The sequence below is a fragment of the Petromyzon marinus genome, chromosome 46 (genome assembly GCF_048934315.1).
Source record: "Petromyzon marinus isolate PM22_M1 ecotype Great Lakes invasive population chromosome 46, UKy_Petmar_22M1.pri1.0, whole genome shotgun sequence".
Lineage (NCBI taxonomy): Eukaryota > Metazoa > Chordata > Hyperoartia > Petromyzontiformes > Petromyzontidae > Petromyzon > Petromyzon marinus.
Genome location: NC_133712.1, coordinates 9143651 through 9163691, shown reverse-complemented (window position 1 = coordinate 9163691; position 20041 = coordinate 9143651). Strand labels below are relative to the sequence as shown.

The 20041-nt window shown below is 49.6% G+C and overlaps 1 protein-coding gene across 4 annotated transcripts in view; it reads right to left on the bottom strand.

Annotated features, from left to right (window-relative positions):
* The window catches only part of LOC116952398 (semaphorin-3D-like), a 134772-nt gene that overhangs the window by 16158 nt on the left and 98573 nt on the right, over nt 1-20041 (bottom strand). For all 4 annotated transcript variants that reach the window (XM_032971746.2, XM_076074163.1, XM_076074162.1 and 1 more), the window contains exons 12-16: nt 19184-19403; nt 16387-16475; nt 13642-13683; nt 9503-9660; nt 6761-6822 (exon numbers count right to left, since the gene is read on the bottom strand). In XM_032971746.2, coding sequence (XP_032827637.2) covers nt 6761-6822; nt 9503-9660; nt 13642-13683; nt 16387-16475; nt 19184-19403 — 571 coding nt within the window. The remainder of the gene's footprint in view (nt 1-6760; nt 6823-9502; nt 9661-13641; nt 13684-16386; nt 16476-19183; nt 19404-20041) is intronic.

Genomic DNA, 20041 nt, shown 5'->3' with positions numbered 1-20041 from the left:
GGGGCCAAAGACGAAAAACGAAAGAAACAAAAAAAAGGCACCTCCACCCGGTGATAAATAATTCACGGGAAAAAATGAAGGCGCAGCCCCTGCAATAGCTGGCTCGCGCGACCCACTGGCGGAACGGGCCTCCGTTCGAGTGAGCTCCAGAGAGCCTCGTCTCAGAGGACACTCGGCTAATTGTGGTGAACCAATTGATGCTGCTGGGTGCATAGAGGCAGCGGGATTGGTGGAAGGGGGTGGTGATTTATAAAAGCTGCTCCAATAGTTCAACCAGGGAGCCGCTCCAAGAGATTGTCGAGTGGGTGCCACAGTGGCTATGAGATGTTAACTACCTCGCCTGGTATACAGGAGGTCGTGGGATCGATCGCGATCCTGACGCCTGCATACTTGGAGTTTGCGTGTCTCTCTCCCCCGTGGTTGTGTGGATTTTTCCCCGGCTCCTCTCGGTTTTCCCCTCCACATTTAGAAAGATGCGTTTAGAGTATTTTGGCTGTTGTTAATTTCCACGTGACAAGCCACTTCGTTGAGCCATCATTTGTGGCCAGGTCGCTTCTGTAAAAGAGCTGCATAGCTCAGTGGACCTTACCTGGTGAAATTAAAAATATATATTTTAGTTTACTCTAAAAATATTTTGCAGCCAATCAAACCATTAAACATTCCCAAACCTGGACAAAATAATCAAGATAGACCTAGAATCATGCTATGAGACAATTGATCAAATATTACACGGAGTAAAGCACTCCATGATCGTTTAATCGAACTATCTAATTGTATATCCATAGAGTGCCTCCACTCAAGGCGCTCCACATAGTTTAAAAAATATGGTGACATAATCGAATTATTGAGGTGGCAGGGGTGTACGAGGTTTGAGGAATAAGTGACCGTGACAGAATGTGATGTATCCAGTTTATAAAATATGTGCGCGTAATAATAGTTTATTATTAATACAAAGATTCTTTGTTTATGGTGGAAAATACAAAATTGCCGTGTTTTCCACATTGGAGATATTATGTTTCTAGGAGAACTCGAAAAAAAGTCGTCAGACTTGGCGACTCTGAGTTTGCAGCGCTGCAGAGAAACCCTGGGTGGTGGTGAATGTGTGTGTGGTGAAGTGTGTGGTGAATACTCCGGCAAAACAACCCCCTACCCCCTTGCGGTGCCGGATGGGCAACTCTGTCGTGGACAGTGCTGTGGGGGGAGGGCCAATTCCGATTGGCTCCTCCCCTCATGGCATCTTTGTCCACCACAGTGGCTAAACGGGGGTTCTGGACGGGTGCGAGGGGCTGGTAACCCCTCCACCTTCAATTAATCACCACTAAACTACGACTGAAATATGTAACTAATAAGCTTGTGCCGGAGGCCCCGTGGGGGCAGGCGTCTATGACGTCTCCTGGCCAAACCCCAATTGGCGGAGCCAGGAAATTGAATCTCTACCCTCGGGGCTCCTCCAGAAACAATGAAAAGCCACTACGGATGGCCACGTGGAATGTTCGAATGCTCACTGCGGAGGAGAGGCTGCCACTCCTCTGCCGGGAGCTGGACCGGTACCGCCTGGATTTCTGTGGCATTCAGGAGGTCCGGTGGACTGGTTCTGGCTCCTGCCACCATGAGGGGTGGACAGTCCTCTACTCAGGGTAGCAGACTGCCAAACAACAGGGTGTGGCTCTTCTTTTAAACAAAAGAATGAAGGGGGCGTGGGAGAGTGGCGGTGAGGTGTGGGAAGCTGTAAGCCCCAGGCTACTCTGGGCTCGCCTTCCCATCAACCGGAGGCGAGGAGTGGTGGTCGTGGTTTCTTATGCCCCCACTGAAGACGAACATCCGTGGAGGGATGCAGGCAAAGCCGATGAGTCAGATGCCTTCTTTGACCTCCTGTCACAGGTGCTGGCTAATGTGGCCCCTCAGGATAGAGTCATCATGTTGGGTGACTTCAATGCCCGAGTTGGTCATAATGCTGGCACCTGGTGTGGAGTGATTGGAGGGCATGGGCCAGATTAGCTCAATAACAACGGTAGGAGGCTGCTAGATTTTTGTGCAGCCCATGGGCTTGTAATTACCAACATGCTGTTCCGGCATAAGCGCATCCACACAACATCATGGATGCATGCCGGGTCCAAGCAAGAACATCTGCTGGACTACATAGTGATGGACCAGCGGATGCGAGCCCATGTCCTTGACACCAGGACCTACCGTGGAGCTGATCTGCCCTCTGACCATCGACTAGTCATCTGTAAGATGCGCCTGCCATTCTTCCACTCCGGTGGTGGGTGTACACCCAGGACCCCAATCCACTCTAAAGTGACCTGGTCTCAGTTAGCTGATGAAAGTTGCAAGCGAGAATTTCATCATCGCTTGCGGCTGGGGTTGGCATTGCCCCCTACTCCTCCTGATGTCGAGGGTAAATGGGCGAGGTTTAGGACTGTGACTCATGCAGCTGCAATAGCTGCTTTGGGTACACGGTCCAGACCTCCCCAGAGACCCTGGCTGACAGAGGAGGTGTTCAGGATGGTTGAGAAAAAGCGACAGGCCCAATGTCATCGGCTACAGAATCCCACGTCAGAGAATGAGGGTTACCGCAGCCTTCGCTCGGAGGGCCAGAGAGCCGTGAGGCGCTGCAAGGATGGGTGGTGATTGCGGGTTGCTGAGGAGATGGAGTCTGCCACAGTGACCCGCGATCACAAATCTCTATTGAACGCCATCAAAAAAGTAACCTGCAGCACCACACCTATTACCATCATTAGGGGAAAAACGGTGATCCAATCTCTGACCCCCAGGAACAGGTTTGCAGATTTGCTGAGCATTTCTGTGAGGTCCTGGGGGAGGGAAAATCCCTCTGCCAGGAAAACATCGTGGCACAAAGTGAGGATGACCCTGATGAGGCTGCGGTACCTCAAATATTGGAAGAAGTCACCCCTGTGAGTGGCTGGCTGAAGTGCCATCTGTTGAGGAAGTACTGATGGCGATCCGGAGTCTGAGACCAGGAAAGGCAGCGAGCAGAGATGATCTCCCAAGCGAAATGCTGAGGGAGGGTGGCGTTTGTGGACAGACTGCCCAATATGACATCATAACAACAGTCTGGACCACTGGACGGGTTCCGCAGGATTGGAAGGATGCCCTGGTGGTCCCCCTCTTTAAGAAGGGGGACCGCACAGACTGTAACAACTATAGGGGCATCTCACTCCTCAGTGTGCCAGGGAAAGGTCCTGGCAAGGATTATTCAACATCACCTTGCCAGGCACGCTGAGGAGAGGCTTGCGGAGCCCCAATACGGTTTCAGGAAAGGGCGGTCCTGCACAGATGCCATATTTTATGTCCGTCTGCTACAGCAGAGGTGCAGGGAATTCCAGCAAGACCTACATCTCTGCTTTATTGACCTGGTCAAGGCCTATGGTACCAATCAGTAGGCCTGGGCTCTGGGTTATTCTTCATGCTTTTGGAGTACCTGACCCTCTGCTCACGATAATTAAGGACCTTCATGATGGTGAGCGGGCCCGGGTAAAACTACTTGGCCGGGAATCAGAGCCATTCCCTGTACACCTTGGGGTGCGACAGGGATGTCCTCTGGCTCCCACATTATTTAACATCTATTTTGACCACATAGTTCGTGAAACCTTCAATAGCTGTACGGGGGAATCTCCATATGGTACAGATATAATTGGAGGCTGATCGATGCCCGGGTGGGGTCAAGGGATGGCTCCCTATTGCTCAACCACGTTATGTATGCCGATGATTTGGTAATAGCTGCTCATTCAGAGGAGGAGTTGGAGACGCTGCTGCTGAGACTAGAGCGTGCCACTAAGAGATGGGGCCTTACCATCAGCCCCACCAAAACTAAGCACCTGCCTGGGTATTTTGTACCATTGGACACTTCACCCCCACAACTCCAAATCGGTGATGGGACAGTTGTGGAGAGAGTGGAGAGTTTCCCATACCTGGGCAGTGTGCTTATGACCGGCTCCAGTTTAACAGCAGAGGCCTCACTCCGAATCAGTCGAGCGGCAATATATTTTCATCGGTTGCGTAACGCTGTGTGGAAGCTACCCGGTCTGTCGCTCCGCACTAAGCTTCAGGTCTTCTAGGCCACGGTCATTCCCTCCCTTCTCTACGCTTGCGAAACGTGGACCCCCCCTAATGGAACATCTTCGCCGGTTAGAAACATTTAGGCTAGCCTGCCTACGATCCATCCTGGGTTTAACCAGGCTGGATTGTGTGAGGACCTCACAAATCTTTGAAAGATTTGGGCAAGGTCCCATCGGTGAGCTCCTCCGGCAGGCAAGGCTGCGTTGGCTGGGTCATGTAGCCCGCATGCCTAGCCACCGCATGCCGAAACAGCTTTTGTTCGGCCGGATCGAGGGGGCTAAATGGGCGCGGCACGGGCTAGAGAAGAGATGGAGTGATGTGGTACAGGAGGACGTGGAGCTGAGTGGACTTGCCGATGACTGGTACCAGCGGGGTCAAGATCGGCCTCTGTGGAGGAGGCTCGTGAAGGACGCTACTGGGCAGTTGGAGGTAGTCGCCCTCCAACAACAACGGAGGGCGGAGGTGCGATGCTCACAACAACGAGCGGAGCGCCGGGTGGCTAAAGCACAGCAGGCTGGCACAGTAGCGGGCACAGGTGGTGCATCAGCCAGTCATCTCAGTCATCTTAGTCAGTCGACCCATGGCACGGTCTGCCCCGTGACCTCCTGCCCGCGGGCGTTCGACACTTCACGTGGCCTCAAGGTGCACATGGCCTGGCACAAGCGTCGTGGTGACGTCACCGCCACTTAGTGGTGAATGGCGGTTGTTGTTGTTGTTGGTGAATACGCTTTGTTTTTTTCGGTAAAGTCACGTAGGTAAAATAAAATAAAACAACTAAATTAAATCACGACGTTTCGGAGGCAACACAAGCTTCCGTCTTCAGGTGGAATAGTCACAGCAGAATATCTGTGTCAAGTGGACAATTCTAAACAAACACAAGATCCAGGTCCGGTTCAATACAGTACACAAAATCCGTGATCTGATCCCATCCGTAAAGGATGTCATTCCTGACTTACAGTACCCCGGTGTTTACAAATTGAGTTGTACCTGCGGTGACTGCTATATCGGGGAGACGAAATGACATATTTCTGACCGAATCCGCGAGCACAAATCAGATTTGAAACACGGCAGAACGAATTCTTCGGCCGTGGCTGATCATTGTTTCAACATAGCGGGTTCTCATGACATTGTTTTCTCCGATACCAAAGTTCTCTGCAAACCTCCCGATTATTACCAAAGATTTGTCCATGAAGCCATCCAGATATACAAACACAGACACAACTTCAACCGAGAGGATGGTTTCAAATTAAGCAACCATTGGAAAGATGTTATAAATCAAGTCAAACGTTAGCTGCCTTGTAACTGTACAGCCATTTCCATTTCTCAGTGGGTTGTATGCCAAACTTTATCTGCCTTATAATTGTACAGCCATTTCCATTGCTTCCTAACAAAAAATGGGGCTGTACTCGCTTTTGTGCAGCGCGCCATCGCTCCCCCCAAACACCCCCTGCAGCATAACAAAAGGAGGTTTTACCCGCTTTTCGCGCAGTGCACCACCCCTCCCCCCGAACCCCCTGCAGTTTAACACAAGGCGGCTTAACTCAGCCCTCCCCCCCACCCACGTCCCTTCTTGGCTCCTCCCCCCCGTTAACCTGTATATATAATCCCGGCTGTCTCAGAGCTGTGCACTTGACACAGATATTCTGCTGTGACTGTTCCACCTGAAGACGGAAGCTTGTGTTGCCTCCGAAACGTCGTGATTTAATTTAGTTGTTTTCTTTTATTTTATTTTACCTACGTGACTAGAATGTGTGGTGAATGTGTGTGTGGTGCAGTGTGTGGTGAATGTGTGTGTGTGTGGTGCAGTGTGTGGTGAATGTGTGTGTGGTGAATGTGTGTGTGGTGAATGTGTGTGTGGTGATTGTGTGTGTGCAGTGTGTGGTGAATGTGTGTGTGGTGCAGTGTGTGGTGAATGTGTGTGTGGTGCATGTGTGTGTGGTGCAGTGTGTGGTGAATGTGTGTGTGGTGCAGTGTGTGGTGAATGTGTGTGTGGTGCAGTGTGTAGTGAATGTGTGTGTGGTGAATGTGTGTGTGTTGCAGTGTGTGGTGAATGTGTGTAGTGCAGTGTGTGGTGAATGTGTGTGTGTAGTGCAGTGTGTAGTGAATGTGTGTGTGGTGAATGTGTGTGTGGTGAATGTGTGTGTGTGGTGCAGTGTGTGGTGAATGTGTGTAGTGCAGCGTGTGATGAATGTGTGTGTGTAGTGCAGTGTGTGGTGAATGTGTGTGTGTAGTGCAGTGTGTGGTGAATGTGTGTGTAGTGAATGTGTGTGTGGTGAATGTGTGTGTGTGGTGCAGCGTGTGGTGAATGTGTGTGTGTGTAGTGCAGTGTGTGGTGAATGTGTGTGTGGTGAATGTGTGTGTGGTGAATGTGTGTGTGTAGTGCAGTGTGTGGTGAATGTGTGTGTGGTGAATGTGTGTGTGGTGAATGTGTGTGTGGTGAATGTGTGTGTTGTGAATGTGTGTGTGGTGAATGTGTGTGTGGTGAATGTGTGTGTGGTGAATGTGTGTGTGTAGTGAAGTGTGTGGTGAATGTGTGTGTGTGGTGAATGTGTGTGTGTGGTGAATGTGTGTGTGGTGCAGCGTGTGGTGAATGTGTGTGTGGTGCAGTGTGTGGTGAATGTGTGTGTGGTGAATGTGTGTGTGGTGAATGTGTGTGTGTGGCAGTGTGAGTAGGACGCACCGTTGAGATCCCAGCAGTGTGTGGCAGGGTTACCGTGACGCACGTCCTGCCTGCGCGCCCGCCTGCCCATTCACACGCACGCACGTGGTCAGTCACGAGATCATCAGTTACAGGAGTATGAACAACGCACGTGTGTGTGTGTCTTTGTGTGTCGTGGGAGACAAAAACCCGAGTTCCATTCCCGCTCACGGCCAACACCCAGTGACGATTGTCTGAACCAGTCCTGGGCCTCCCCTAGGTCGGCTCAGCCTCAAATGAGTACCTAGTGCGGTGTGTAAACATCGCCACTAGGAAGAAAGACAATGGTGAGCCTGCACATGGTGCTGACCACCCACTCCCTCGTGTGCCGTACCGGCCTTCATAGGTGCTCACTAACAGCACTTGTCCCAAATATCTGTGAAGGCTATATGGGGGACCTTTGTCTTTGGTGGTGGTGGTGGTGGTGGGTAGCAAAAGGCACTAAGATCCTAGTGAAGTGGGCTCAATTCCCAGCTGTACATGACAATATTGGCATTGGTATACAGTGAGGGGAAAAAAAGTATTTGATCCCCTGCTGATTTTGTACGTTTGCCAACTGACAAAGAAATGATCAGTCTATAATTTTAATGGTAGGTTTATTTGAACAGTGAGAGACAGAATAACAACAAAATCCAGAAAACGCATGTCAAAAATGTTATGAATAGATTTGCATTTTAATGAGGGAAATAAGTATTTGACCCCTCTGCAAAACATGACTTAGTACTTGGTGGCAAAACCCTTGTTGGCAATCACAGAGGTCAGACGTTTCTTGTAGTTGGCCACCAGGTTGGCACACATCTCAGGAGAGATTTTGTCCCACTCCTCTTTGCAGATCTTCTCCAAGTCATTAAGGTTTCGAGGCTGACGTTTGGCAACTCGAACCTTCAGCTCCCTCCACAAATTTTCTATGGGATTAAGGTCAGAGACTGGCTAGGCCACTCCAGGACCTTAATGTGCTTCTTCTTGAGCCACTCCTTTGTTGCCTTGGCTGTGTGTTTTGGGTCATTGTAATGCTGGGATACCCATCCACGACCCATTTTCAATGCCCTGGCTGAGGGAAGGAGGTTCTCACCCAAGATTTGACGGTACATGGCCCCGTCCATCGTCCCTTTGATGCGGTGAAGTTGTCCTGTCCCCTAAGCAGAAAAACACCCCCAAAGCATAATGTTTCCACGTCCATGTTTGACGGTGGGGATGGTGTTCTTGGGGTCATAGGCAGCATTCCTCCACCAAACACGGCGAATTGAGTTGATGCCAAAGAGCTCCATTTTGGTCTCATCTGACCACAACACTTTCACCCAGTTGTACTCTGAATCATTCAGATGTTCATTGGTAAACTTCAGACGGGCATGTATATGTGCTTTCTTGAGCAGGGGGACCTTGCGGGCGCTGCAGGATTTCAGTCCTTCACGGCGTAGTGTGTTACCAATTGTTTTCTTGGTGACTATGGTCCCAGCTGCCTTGAGATCATTGACAAGATCCTCCCGTGTAGATCTGGGCTGATTCCTCACCGTTCTCATGATCATTGCAACTCCACGAGGTGAGATCTTGCATGGAGCCCCAGGATGAGGGAGATTGACAGTTCTTTTGTGTTTCTTCCATTTGCGAATAATTGCACCAATTGTTGTCACCTTCTCACCAAGCTGCTTGGCAATGGTCTTGTAGCCCATTCCAGCCTTGTGTAGGTCTACAATCTTGTCCCTGACATCCTTGGAGAGCTCTTTGGTCTTGGCCATGGTGGAGAGTTTGGAATCTGATTGATTGATTGCTTCTGTGGACAGGTGTATTTTATATAGGTAACAAGCTGAGATTAGGAGCACTCACTCCTTTTAAGAGTGTGCTCCTAATCTCAGCTCGTTCCCTTTATAAAAGACACCTGGGAGCCAGAAATCTTTCTGATTGAGAGATGGTCAAATACTTATTTCCCTCATTAAAATGCAAATCAATTTATAACATTTTTGACATGCGTTTTTTCTGGATTTTGTTGTTGTTATTCTGTCTCTCACTGTTCAAGTAAACCTACCATTAAAATTATAGACTGATCATTTCTTTGGCAGTGGGCAAACGTTCAAAATCAGCAGGGGATCAAATACTTTTTTCCCTCACTGTATGGGTCTTCCCGCAAGTTCTCGCAGCCTGAAATAAGAAGCTGGTGTGGTGTGTCCAGTTTGGCACTGCAGATATGGAAAACACTATTTCTGTACTTGAAGAGAAAAACACACAAAAACAATATTAATACATGGGAGCACTGGAAAAAACGTGTCCGTTGAAGTTGCGTTTAATGACATGTGCTCTGCTAGAATCTGCTCAAAGCATCATAGTCATGTGCTGGTGCCTGTTAAGCTGGTGAATTTCAGGGCTCTGGACTTGGTGAAGGCTGTTTTAGTCTAGGTTTATTTTGTTTCCCTTTGTAAAGTGCAAAACGGCTTTATCTAGACTGTGATCGTGTTTGGTCTGATCAACTCTGGCCTGTCCTGAGAAAATCTGATCCAGTTTAGTCTGGTCCTATCTCGTCGGTACTGTTCTGGTCTGGGCTCATGTGGTCTCAGCTGATTTTGCCTCATTGTTGATACAATGTAGGCTGTTTTGGGCTGAGCTAGTCCGATCTAGCCTGCTCTGGTTTGATCTGCTTTTCTCTGGTTTTATCCAGCCTGCTCTGGTTTGATCTGCTTTTCTCTGGTCTGATCCTCCGGTTAGTCCTGCGCCACCCGTGGCTGGACTTACCGCTTAGCGGTGGGGAAGTATCGCGTGCAGGCGGTGCCGTCCCACGCGCAGTAAGGGTCGCGTGCCAGGCAGCACTCGGAGCAAGCGCGCCCGTAGCTGGAGCAGCGATGCAGGGACAGCTGCGCCACGCCGGTGCGGGAAGCCACGTACAGCTGCTGCTGCGCTCGGGACACCACAGAACGCTCGGTTAACCGCTCGACGCATCGTACACGCAGTAGCGGTGGCGGTTCGTGGTTCCAGGTTAAAGAGGGCGACAAAGTCCACCTCGTGGTGCTTCCGGTCTTGTGTGATGATGCGTGCAGGTGGATTCGCTAAGCAACTGGATTGAGATGGCAGCGGCTTCGTCATCAGCGTTTTCTCACACAGAGACCCATAGACTCACATAGCGACCCACATACTCACACAGAGACCCATAGACTCGCATAGAGACCCACATACTCACACAGAGACCCATAGACTCGCATAGAGACCCACATACTCACACAGAGACCCACATACTCGCATAGCGACCCATGTACTCGCACAGAGACCCACAGACTCTCATAGAGATCCATAGACTCGCATAGAGACTCACAGACTCGCATAGAGACCCATAGACTCGCGTAGACACGTATATGGACCCACTGAGAAACAAGAATGTGATGGCAGTGGATTTGTCATGGGCGTTTTCTCACGTAGTGACCCATAGACTCGCACAGGGTTCCCACAGACTAACACCACAGTAGCGCCCTTGCCCGCTAGCCGCATGAGATTGTTACAGAAGAGCCCACCGGTCGCCCCGGTTAATACCGCGGGTACATTGACCATGCGATAACCGTGCTATAACCGTGCAATAATCATACAATAACCATACAATAACCATACATTGACCATGCAATACGCGGTGCCGCCGCCTGCATCACAGCAGGCGCTTGAGATCCCGCGACGTAATTCGGCCGCGTGTGTCAGCGTCATTGGGCCACAGGTGAAAATGATTTGCAGATCACCTTGATTGGTGAACACAACGCACGGTAACCAACATTGCCCCCCTCCGTCCGTGAAACACGGCGCCTCCGTTATAGCCTTGCGCTCCACGAATGGTGAGAATGGGAAATGTGCTCATGATTTGATTTGATCGACTTTTCCAACCCTTACATTCACCAAGCTTTGAGATCCACTTTTAACGGGTGCCTTATACATCTAAATTTGTATTTATTTAGTAGAGCGCTGAATGTTCAATGTAATGGCCAAATCCTTGCTGCATCTCGTGACCGTCACGGCTATTGCGAATAAAAATAAGTTGATTACCGTGTTCCGGTTAAGGGATACAGAATAAATATTTTATTCTGTGCTAAAATGTTAGCTTTTAGGGCTGAAAGCGAAATTAAAAATAAATATGGGACTTGCTTTTCCTTACTGCCTCTTAGGCATGAATGTGTCCGTTTTGAAAACGTAGCCAAATGTTGAATTTTCGCAGCATGAGATGTCTCAAGTGATGACAGATATTATTTGAGACAATGCGATGCTCTTTCGTCAGGGCTTCTTGTGAAAGCCACCGAATAACAACTATTCACATCCTGTTAACATTATCTTCATTTTAACATTACTGGAGACATCTACAGCCCCAGTCGTGCTTCGGAAAATAACTCGGTTACAATACTCAATACTCTGCAATGTCTCACGAAAAAAATTACAAATATACATTAAGGCGTTTATCATAATTGTCGCCTATAATTTTTTTTTTTAATGAGCTGCCCCCTTGCTTCTTAACGGCAGATACATCCAAGCAGTGCAGCCAAAAAAAAGAAACAGTTTTTCGTCAAGAGTAAAGGCACGCAACAAATGTAGGTGGTTTAGCTAATCAAGAAGCCAACTAACCATTACGAATACAGCAACACCGGCGTTACGTGCCTGCTACATGCCACGGGCGAGAGCTCAGCCGCGGTGGATTTTCTCTGCTTTCAGACGACAAAACGAGCCCTGGCTTCCATTAAACAAATAATTGACACGCGGGGATTTGGTACGAGACCAGGGTGACTGTTTGCTACTGTCTAGTGACATGAGACTAAGGTGACTGTTTGCTACTGCCTAGTCACGTGAGACCAGGGTGACTGTTTGCTACTGTCTAGTCACGTGAGACCAGGGTGACTGTTTGCTACTGTCTAGTGACATGAGACCAGGGTGACTGTTGGCTACTGTCTGGTGACAGGAGACCAGGGTGACTGTTTGCTACTGTCTAGTCACGTGAGACCAGGGTGACTGTTTGCTACTGTCTAGTGACATGAGACCAGGGTGACTGTTCGCTACTGTCTAGTCACGTGAGACCAGGGTGACTGTTCGCTACTGTCTAGTCACGTGAGACCAGGGTGACTGTTTGCTACTGTCTAGTCACATGAGACCAGGGTGACTGTTTGCTACTGTCTAGTCACGTGAGACCAGGGTGACTGTTCGCTACTGTCTAGTCACGTGAGACCAGGGTGACTGTTTGCTACTGTCTAGTCACGTGAGACCAGGGTGACTGTTTGCTACTGCCTAGTCACGTGAGACCAGGGTGACTGTTTGCTACTGTCTAGTCACGTGAGACCAGGGTGACTGTTTGCTACTGTCTAGTGACATGAGACCAGGGTGACTGTTGGCTACTGTCTGGTGACAGGAGACCAGGGTGACTGTTTGCTACTGTCTAGTCACGTGAGACCAGGGTGACTGTTTGCTACTGTCTAGTGACATGAGACCAGGGTGACTGTTCGCTACTGTCTAGTCACGTGAGACCAGGGTGACTGTTCGCTACTGTCTAGTCACGTGAGACCAGGGTGACTGTTTGCTACTGTCTAGTGACATGAGACCAGGGTGACTGTTGGCTACTGTCTGGTGACAGGAGACCAGGGTGACTGTTTGCTACTGTCTAGTCACGTGAGACCAGGGTGACTGTTTGCTACTGTCTAGTGACATGAGACCAGGGTGACTGTTCGCTACTGTCTAGTCACGTGAGACCAGGGTGACTGTTCGCTACTGTCTAGTCACGTGAGACCAGGGTGACTGTTTGCTACTGTCTAGTCACATGAGACCAGGGTGACTGTTTGCTACTGTCTAGTCACGTGAGACCAGGGTGACTGTTCGCTACTGTCTAGTCACGTGAGACCAGGGTGACTGTTTGCTACTGTCTAGTCACGTGAGACCAGGGTGACTGTTTGCTACTGCCTAGTCACGTGAGACCAGGGTGACTGTTTGCTACTGTCTAGTCACGTGAGACCAGGGTGACTGTTTGCTACTGTCTAGTGACATGAGACCAGGGTGACTGTTGGCTACTGTCTGGTGACAGGAGACCAGGGTGACTGTTTGCTACTGTCTAGTCACGTGAGACCAGGGTGACTGTTTGCTACTGTCTAGTGACATGAGACCAGGGTGACTGTTCGCTACTGTCTAGTCACGTGAGACCAGGGTGACTGTTCGCTACTGTCTAGTCACGTGAGACCAGGGTGACTGTTTGCTACTGTCTAGTCACATGAGACCAGGGTGACTGTTTGCTACTGTCTAGTCACGTGAGACCAGGGTGACTGTTCGCTACTGTCTAGTCACGTGACACCAGGGTGACTGTTTGCTACTGTCTAGTCACGTGAGACCAGGGAGACTGTTCGCTACTGTCTAGTGACATGAGACCAGGGTGACTGTTTGCTACTGTCTAGTCACATGAGACCAGGGTGACTGTTTGCTACTGTCTAGTCACGTGACACCAGGGTGACTGTTCGCCACTGTCTAGTCACGTGACACCAGGGTGACTGTTCGCCACTGTCTAGTCACGTGACACCAGGGTGACTGTTTGCTACTGTCTAGTCACGTGAGACCAGGGTGACTGTTCGCTACTGTCTAGTCACGTGACACCAGGGTGACTGTTCGCCACTGTCTAGTCACGTGACACCAGGGTGACTGTTCGCCACTGTCTAGTCACGTGAGACCAGGGTGACTGTTCGCCACTGTCTAGTCACGTGAGACCAGGGTGACTGTTCGCCACTGTCTAGTCACGTGACACCAGGGTGACTGTTCGCCACTGTCTAGTCACGTGACACCAGGGTGACTGTTCGCCACTGTCTAGTCACGTGACACCAGGGTGACTGTTCGCCACTGTCTAGTGATGCTGTGGTGGTGGCGCTTGTGGAACTCACCCGCTTCGGCGATATTTTCAGAGACAAGATCGGAGTTGGCTCCTGCAATATGTATGCACAACAAGAGGGGTTATGGAATAACAACAAAAACAAAAAAGCCACACATCGTTATACTGTACTAAAGCTGTGTTCGTGACTGTTTTGCCCTAATTATTTGTTTTCATGTCTTGTCGGCATGCTGTCACGGGCGGTGGCTACTTCTTCCAAGTGTTGAGTCTCCGCAAACCCTTGCAGGATCAGCTACCTCCCCCCTCTCCCGATGATGTTGTTTGGGCTGAGAGGTTCTCGGTCCCAGAAGACCTGACCCTGGGGGGTTGGAAACCAGATCCCCATTCAAAGGCTGATTTTAGATTTGTGGCCTGCAGAGGCACTTTCTATCTCCTCATCAGCACGTGACCACCACTCATCAAACGCTTGGGTGTTACCAGAGAGGCCAGGATGGTACCGATCCAGCTCCTGACAGTGGAATGGCAGCCTATCCTCTCCAGCGATCATTTTCATATCCTACGTGGACAACTCTACGGCGATCGCCTCGTGTGTCCGCGTTGAGGTCGAGGGAGGGTCGGTCAGTCTTCTTCCTTTACCAAAACGGCCTTGGTCAGAGGAGGATGGCTCCCCCATGTGACCTCCAGCACTTGATTGTTTTAGTTTACGTTCTCGTGATTTTCTGCTTTGTGACTTTAAAGTGAAGGGGTTATCAGTCCTACGACCGGACCAGAAGGCCCCATCTGCCACTGCGAGGAATGTGAGCGTGCCACAAGGGTAATCAGCCGGTAAACGTCAGAATCCACCCCCCCCCCCCCACAATATTCCCATAATGCAACGTGCTAGCAACATTTAATAATTTTTCTTTTAATAAATCGCGTCTTTAATAATAAATTTTGATTATTGAAGAGTTTTATCTAATGAAATAACTACAAATAGGAAACCATTCACGTGCCAATGATTTTATTTTAGCAAGAAACATATATATGTTTAAATCTAACTATTATCAGGCGCCATAGTGTAAAGTGACGTCTCCAACTCTTCCTACCTAATCTGTCTCAGCGGTCTCTGTGAAGAAAGGGTATTAGCCAAAACGTCCCCTATTACAGGCATACTTCGGTTTAGGCCCGGGATGCATTCCTGGAAACCCAAATGTAAATGGAAAGTACTGAAATCGAAGCGAAGAGAAGGGATTGCGGATTGTAATGTGGTATCGGACCTACACAGAGCAGCATGCTCCGTAACCCATCGCGCATCTACACTGTACAACCATCGGCGTGAAAAGTAAGTGTACCTTGTCTATTCTACGATTATTATTTGTTGTTTTTCGTATAAAAAGAGTGTGCAGTGTTATGAACGAAGTCGCCATAAATGCGGTAAGTGGGTCCAAAAAATATTAATATAGTACAGGAACTCCTCAAGCAACTGGACATATGGACAGGTTTGTTCGCATCTCTGAAAGTTCGTAAGTCGAATGTTCGTAAGTAAAAGAGTCCCTGCACTGAATGTTCGACATATCACTTAAGGAATGTGGGTCTTAATGCTAACGTTCGTAACACTCGAGTACGTTATGACGAGTTATACTTTTTTTTCCCCTTTTTTGGTGGCCAGGATGTTACTGATGAACATCTTGAGTTGGTTTGTTGCTTTTGTTTCCCCCCCCCCAATGGCACTGCTCACAGCACACCACTGAGGCACCGTCCGGTAACGCGACAAGGTGGGAGTCTTTGGGTGTGCCTGACTCTTACAACAAATGAAGATGCACAGGATGATCTGTAATTATTTTCAATTTTTATTTTTCATTTTTTTATTATTTGTATTTTTTGTTTTCTATCCACGTGACTTCACCGAAAGAACCAGGAATAATCTTTGGTTCTTTCGGTAAAGTCACGTAGGTATAAAATAAAATAAACCGCGACGTTTCGGGCGCAACACAAGCGTCCATCATCAGGTGCGAAAGCCAAGAATTTGAACCGAGAATATAAATTCCTGCGGTCACGAAAGTTTGAATTCAAAATTTATAATGGCCCCGTTTGAATGCTGTAAGCAAATCTGGCTGGCTTTTGTTGGGCAGAGTGTATTAAACGATTGAGATACAGATTTAAGGGATAGAATGTATGTATTAAGATTGTCGAGGGCATTGAAAGATTATTGGGAAAATAAGAATAGGTTTTACCCTACATCATTAGACCTCCTTTGTCAGTACCAAAATGTAATGATAATAAGTGTTTCCCCCTTTTTCTGGCAACAAAACTGAAACCTTTTTACAAGGATTCATGTCTGCATTAACTACAATACCTGCAGTCAAAATGCAAACAAAAAAACATACTATGATAATATATGCATTGTCCTTGAAACTGATTGGTCCACACCAAGGGACGGCTTTATGTGCATTTTGACTGCAGGTATTGTGGTTAATGCAGACATGAATCCTTGTAAAAAGGTTTCAGTTTTGTTGCATGAAAAAAGGGGAAAACCCCTATTATTATTAGGTTTTACCCTTTCTGGCAATACTACAGGTGTTAAGATATTCAAACACCAAGTAGAAACCTTTTTGCAAGGAATGAAGTCTGCATTAACTACACGTACATGTGGTGGTAATGCAAACAAACACGCTCTGATAATTATATATGCATTGTCTTTGAAACTGATTTGCCCATAGAAATATAATTTCGGTACCTTATTTTAGTGGAGTATCTATAAACGGATCACCCTCCAGACTCACACGTATGAGTTCACACCGTCACGCAGGCTACACACCTTGAAGACTCGCAGCTCTTCCAGAATGACCTCCTCCGCCTCCCAGCTGCTCTTACTGATGCTGATCGCCTTGAGCACCGTGCCAGCATCTTAATCCAGGAAAGACGATGACAAAGATCCCCGTATAACTTTAACAGACCGTAGGGGCAAGTGCTGTTAGCGAGCACCGATTAATGCCGGCATGGCGCACGAGGGGGTGGGTGACCAGCAGCATGCCCGGCCACCTTTGTCTCTCCAGTGGCGATGTTTACACACCACACCAGATACTCATTTGAGGCTGAGTCGACCTAGAGGAGGCCCATGACCAGTACAGATAATCATCAATGGTGTTGGCCGTGAGCGTGAATTGAACCCGGGTGGCCAGGTTCGTAGCGCAGCGCGCTAACCGCTACACGACCGCTCCCATACACAGAGACACGTGCACACACAGGAAATATATTAACACATTTAAAATACGCACTTTATTTTCCATTCTTCTGCCCTATGGCAATATGAAGTTAGAAACTTTATACGTGTAGATATGGTCCGTGAATGGGCAGTGCAGGGGGCAGTGCTGGATCCATAGTCTGGCTATGCTTACTACAGTGACATGTGTTGTATAAATACGAACATACGCGCTCAAAGCTACAATGTGCAAATGCAAGAGCTGAGAGACCCTTCCTTAACAGCCGCCTCTCTCATTCACCCCACCCCCTTTGACCTTCCCTCTCTGTTCTAATAATCGCCACCCTCGCCCGCCCTACTTCCCCGTGTTGTATACAACCGGACACGCTGTCGCCCTCAATCGCTGCGCATCGCAGCTCGATGACTCAGCGTCTCCGTGGGGGTCACGGCGGTTCGGGACGTCGCGCCGCTGCTCAGTCTACCCGACTCGCCACCGTGGGCGCCGCGGTGGCTAGGAGATGTTAGCTACCTCGCCTCGTATACAGGAGGTCGTGAGTTCGATCACGACCCTGACGCCTACTGCTGTATATTTGGAGTTTGCGTGTCTCTCTCTCATCATCATCACGGTGGCTAGGAGATGTTAACTACCTCGCCCCGTATACAGGAGGTCGTGGGTTCGATCCCGACCCTGACGCCTGCTGTTGTATATTTGGAGTTTGCGTGTCTCTCTCTCTGTCATCATCACGGTGGCTATGAGATGTTAACTACCTCGCCTGGTATACAGGAGGTCATGGGTTCGATCCCGACCCTGATGCTTGTTGTTGTATATTTGGAGTTTGCGTGTCTCTCTCTCATCATCATCACGGTGGCTTTGAGATGTTAACTACCTCGCCTGGTATACAGGAGGTCATGAGTTCGATCACGACCCTGACGCCTGCTGCTGTATATTTGGAGTTTGCGTGTCTCTCTCTCTCTGTCATCATCACGGTGGCTAGGAGATGTTAACTACCTCGCCTCGTATACAGGAGGTCATGGGTTCGATCCCGACCCTGACGATGCCTGGATATTTGGAGTTTGCGGGTCTCTCTTTACCAGTGGACGTGTGGATTTTTCTCCGGGTCCTCCGGGTTTTCCCCCCTCCATGAATTGACATGTGGTTACAGTGTTTGGCTGCTATAAATTCCCACGTGATAAGCCACTTCCTAGAGCTATCACTTGTGGCCAGGTCTCTGTGAGGCTTTGTGGCCAAAGCCTCAGAGAGTCTTAAGACTTTTTTCAAGAGGGTCCTGCCAAGTCTCCGCAGTAAGGGCGACGTTGCAATGTATAATGTTGCAGACATTTCAAAACACTACCATTTAAATACACAAACCATTGATTATACTGTACTGTCCTGATTATTAGTTTCTGTTTATGTCAAATTGTAAATTGCTTTAACTGACAAAATACCTCACCTAATGCCAGTCATAAAATAATAACTCTTTCTATATTTTTGAAATAATGTAAATGTCACTGTGACGAGAGAGGTGACCTTCATCCAGAGCAAGTGGATGCACCATGGCTGCTGCTGATGATGTTGAACTCATGAGAAATTCGTCATCATCATCATCATCACGATCCATGGGCAGATAACCCGTAGGTGTCCACTGCACATTTCGTCATTTGTTTAAACATTCCTCTCCGTCTCGTGCCAATATGCTCAAGTTCATGTCGTGGCCACGTCTTTCTGGCACCAGCCTCTTACGTCCGTCGTCAAGCCATTCTCTGTTCGGCCTTTGTCCGACACGACAAAAATTCGTATCCAACAAAAATGAACGCGGCCGACTCCGGCATTGCGCCCGAGCCAACTGCGACTTAAACGCCGACGTGACCTCACTTGACCGCGCTGGAATCGGTGCCAAGTTCTGGCGCGCTGTCTGCATTGGCAGCCAGAAACCACCGTCCCCTGCCGCGCGGCACGGAGGCAAAATCAACACGCGTCTCAGCGTGGTGGGGGGGCGGTGGGGCTGGGAGGTGGGGGGGGGGCAGCAGAGGAGACACCGGGGCCGCAGACGGCACGGAGGGGCCCAGCGGAGAGAGCAACTCATTCATAGCTCCTCAACAGAACCAGTGTGGGCCCGAAGGAGGGAGGAAGGGGGGGGGGGGGGGGGTCTGCCCAGTGCAATGTGAACGCAGCGATCAAGATCGCGGATGCTTGGCCCGCCAACCCATTCATGAGATCGCGAGGCTGCGTTTGAGGGACATGCTCCCAATTTTTCAGATCAATCCAACGTGAGGCTGAGATAGGAAATTTCGGACGACCCGAATTGCTTTTGTGCACGGGAGCAAAACCCACGACCAGCTGTGTACCAGGCGAGGCAGTCAACATCTCCGGGCCACCGACACCGGCTGTCGCGGCGACTTCTCCCCCGCGTACCCGTGCCGAGGAAGAAGACGCTGTAGGGGCCGTCGTCGGCCTCCACGCGGTCCACGGCGATGGCGGTGACGCGGGCGGCCCCGGCGAGCGTGAAGGCCGGGCGGCCGCGCGAGGGCCGCACCGTGTCGTGCAGGAGGGGGTGGGAGCGGGCGAACGCCAGCATCTCGTCGGGGAATTCGCGCGTCGAGCGCAGCTGTGGCTCGTACGTGCGGCTCGGGCACTGGTGGAGTAGGGGCGGCGCGGGCGGAAGAGTGAAAACAGTTTTTATTGTGAACTGCTACATTTTTTTTTAAATATTAAGTACCGGCTTTAATTTGTGTGTGCGGATGCGGCCATGGTGTAAGTGGCCAGCAGTGCACATTGGACTTAAAGCTATTAACTGTTTTTGTTTTACCAGGTGAGGTCCGCTGAGCTATACAGCTCTATTGCAGAAGGGACCTGGCCGCAAATGATAGCTCAACGAAGTGGCCTATCATCACGTGGAAATTGACAGCAGAAGCCAAATACTCTAAACGTGTGATGTTGATTAATTATATTATCAATGTGGAGGGAAAAACCGGAGGACCCGGGGAAAAATCCACGCAAACACGGGGAGAGAGAGATGCAAACTCCATGTTTACAGCATGCGTCAGGGTCGGGATCGAACCCAAGGCCTCCTGTATACCAGGCGAGGTAGCCAACATCTCGCTGCCACGGTGACTTGCAACGCAGAGGTCGCCGATTCGGTTTGACCCGATCTTCCGGCGCGGCAGCGGCAGTAGAAACGACGGTGCAAGTTTCACCCCCAGCTGCCCCCGTGTTCACCCAGCAGCATATTTAGGATAGTCGCATCTAGTCGATCGCCATGTCAAGTGTGGT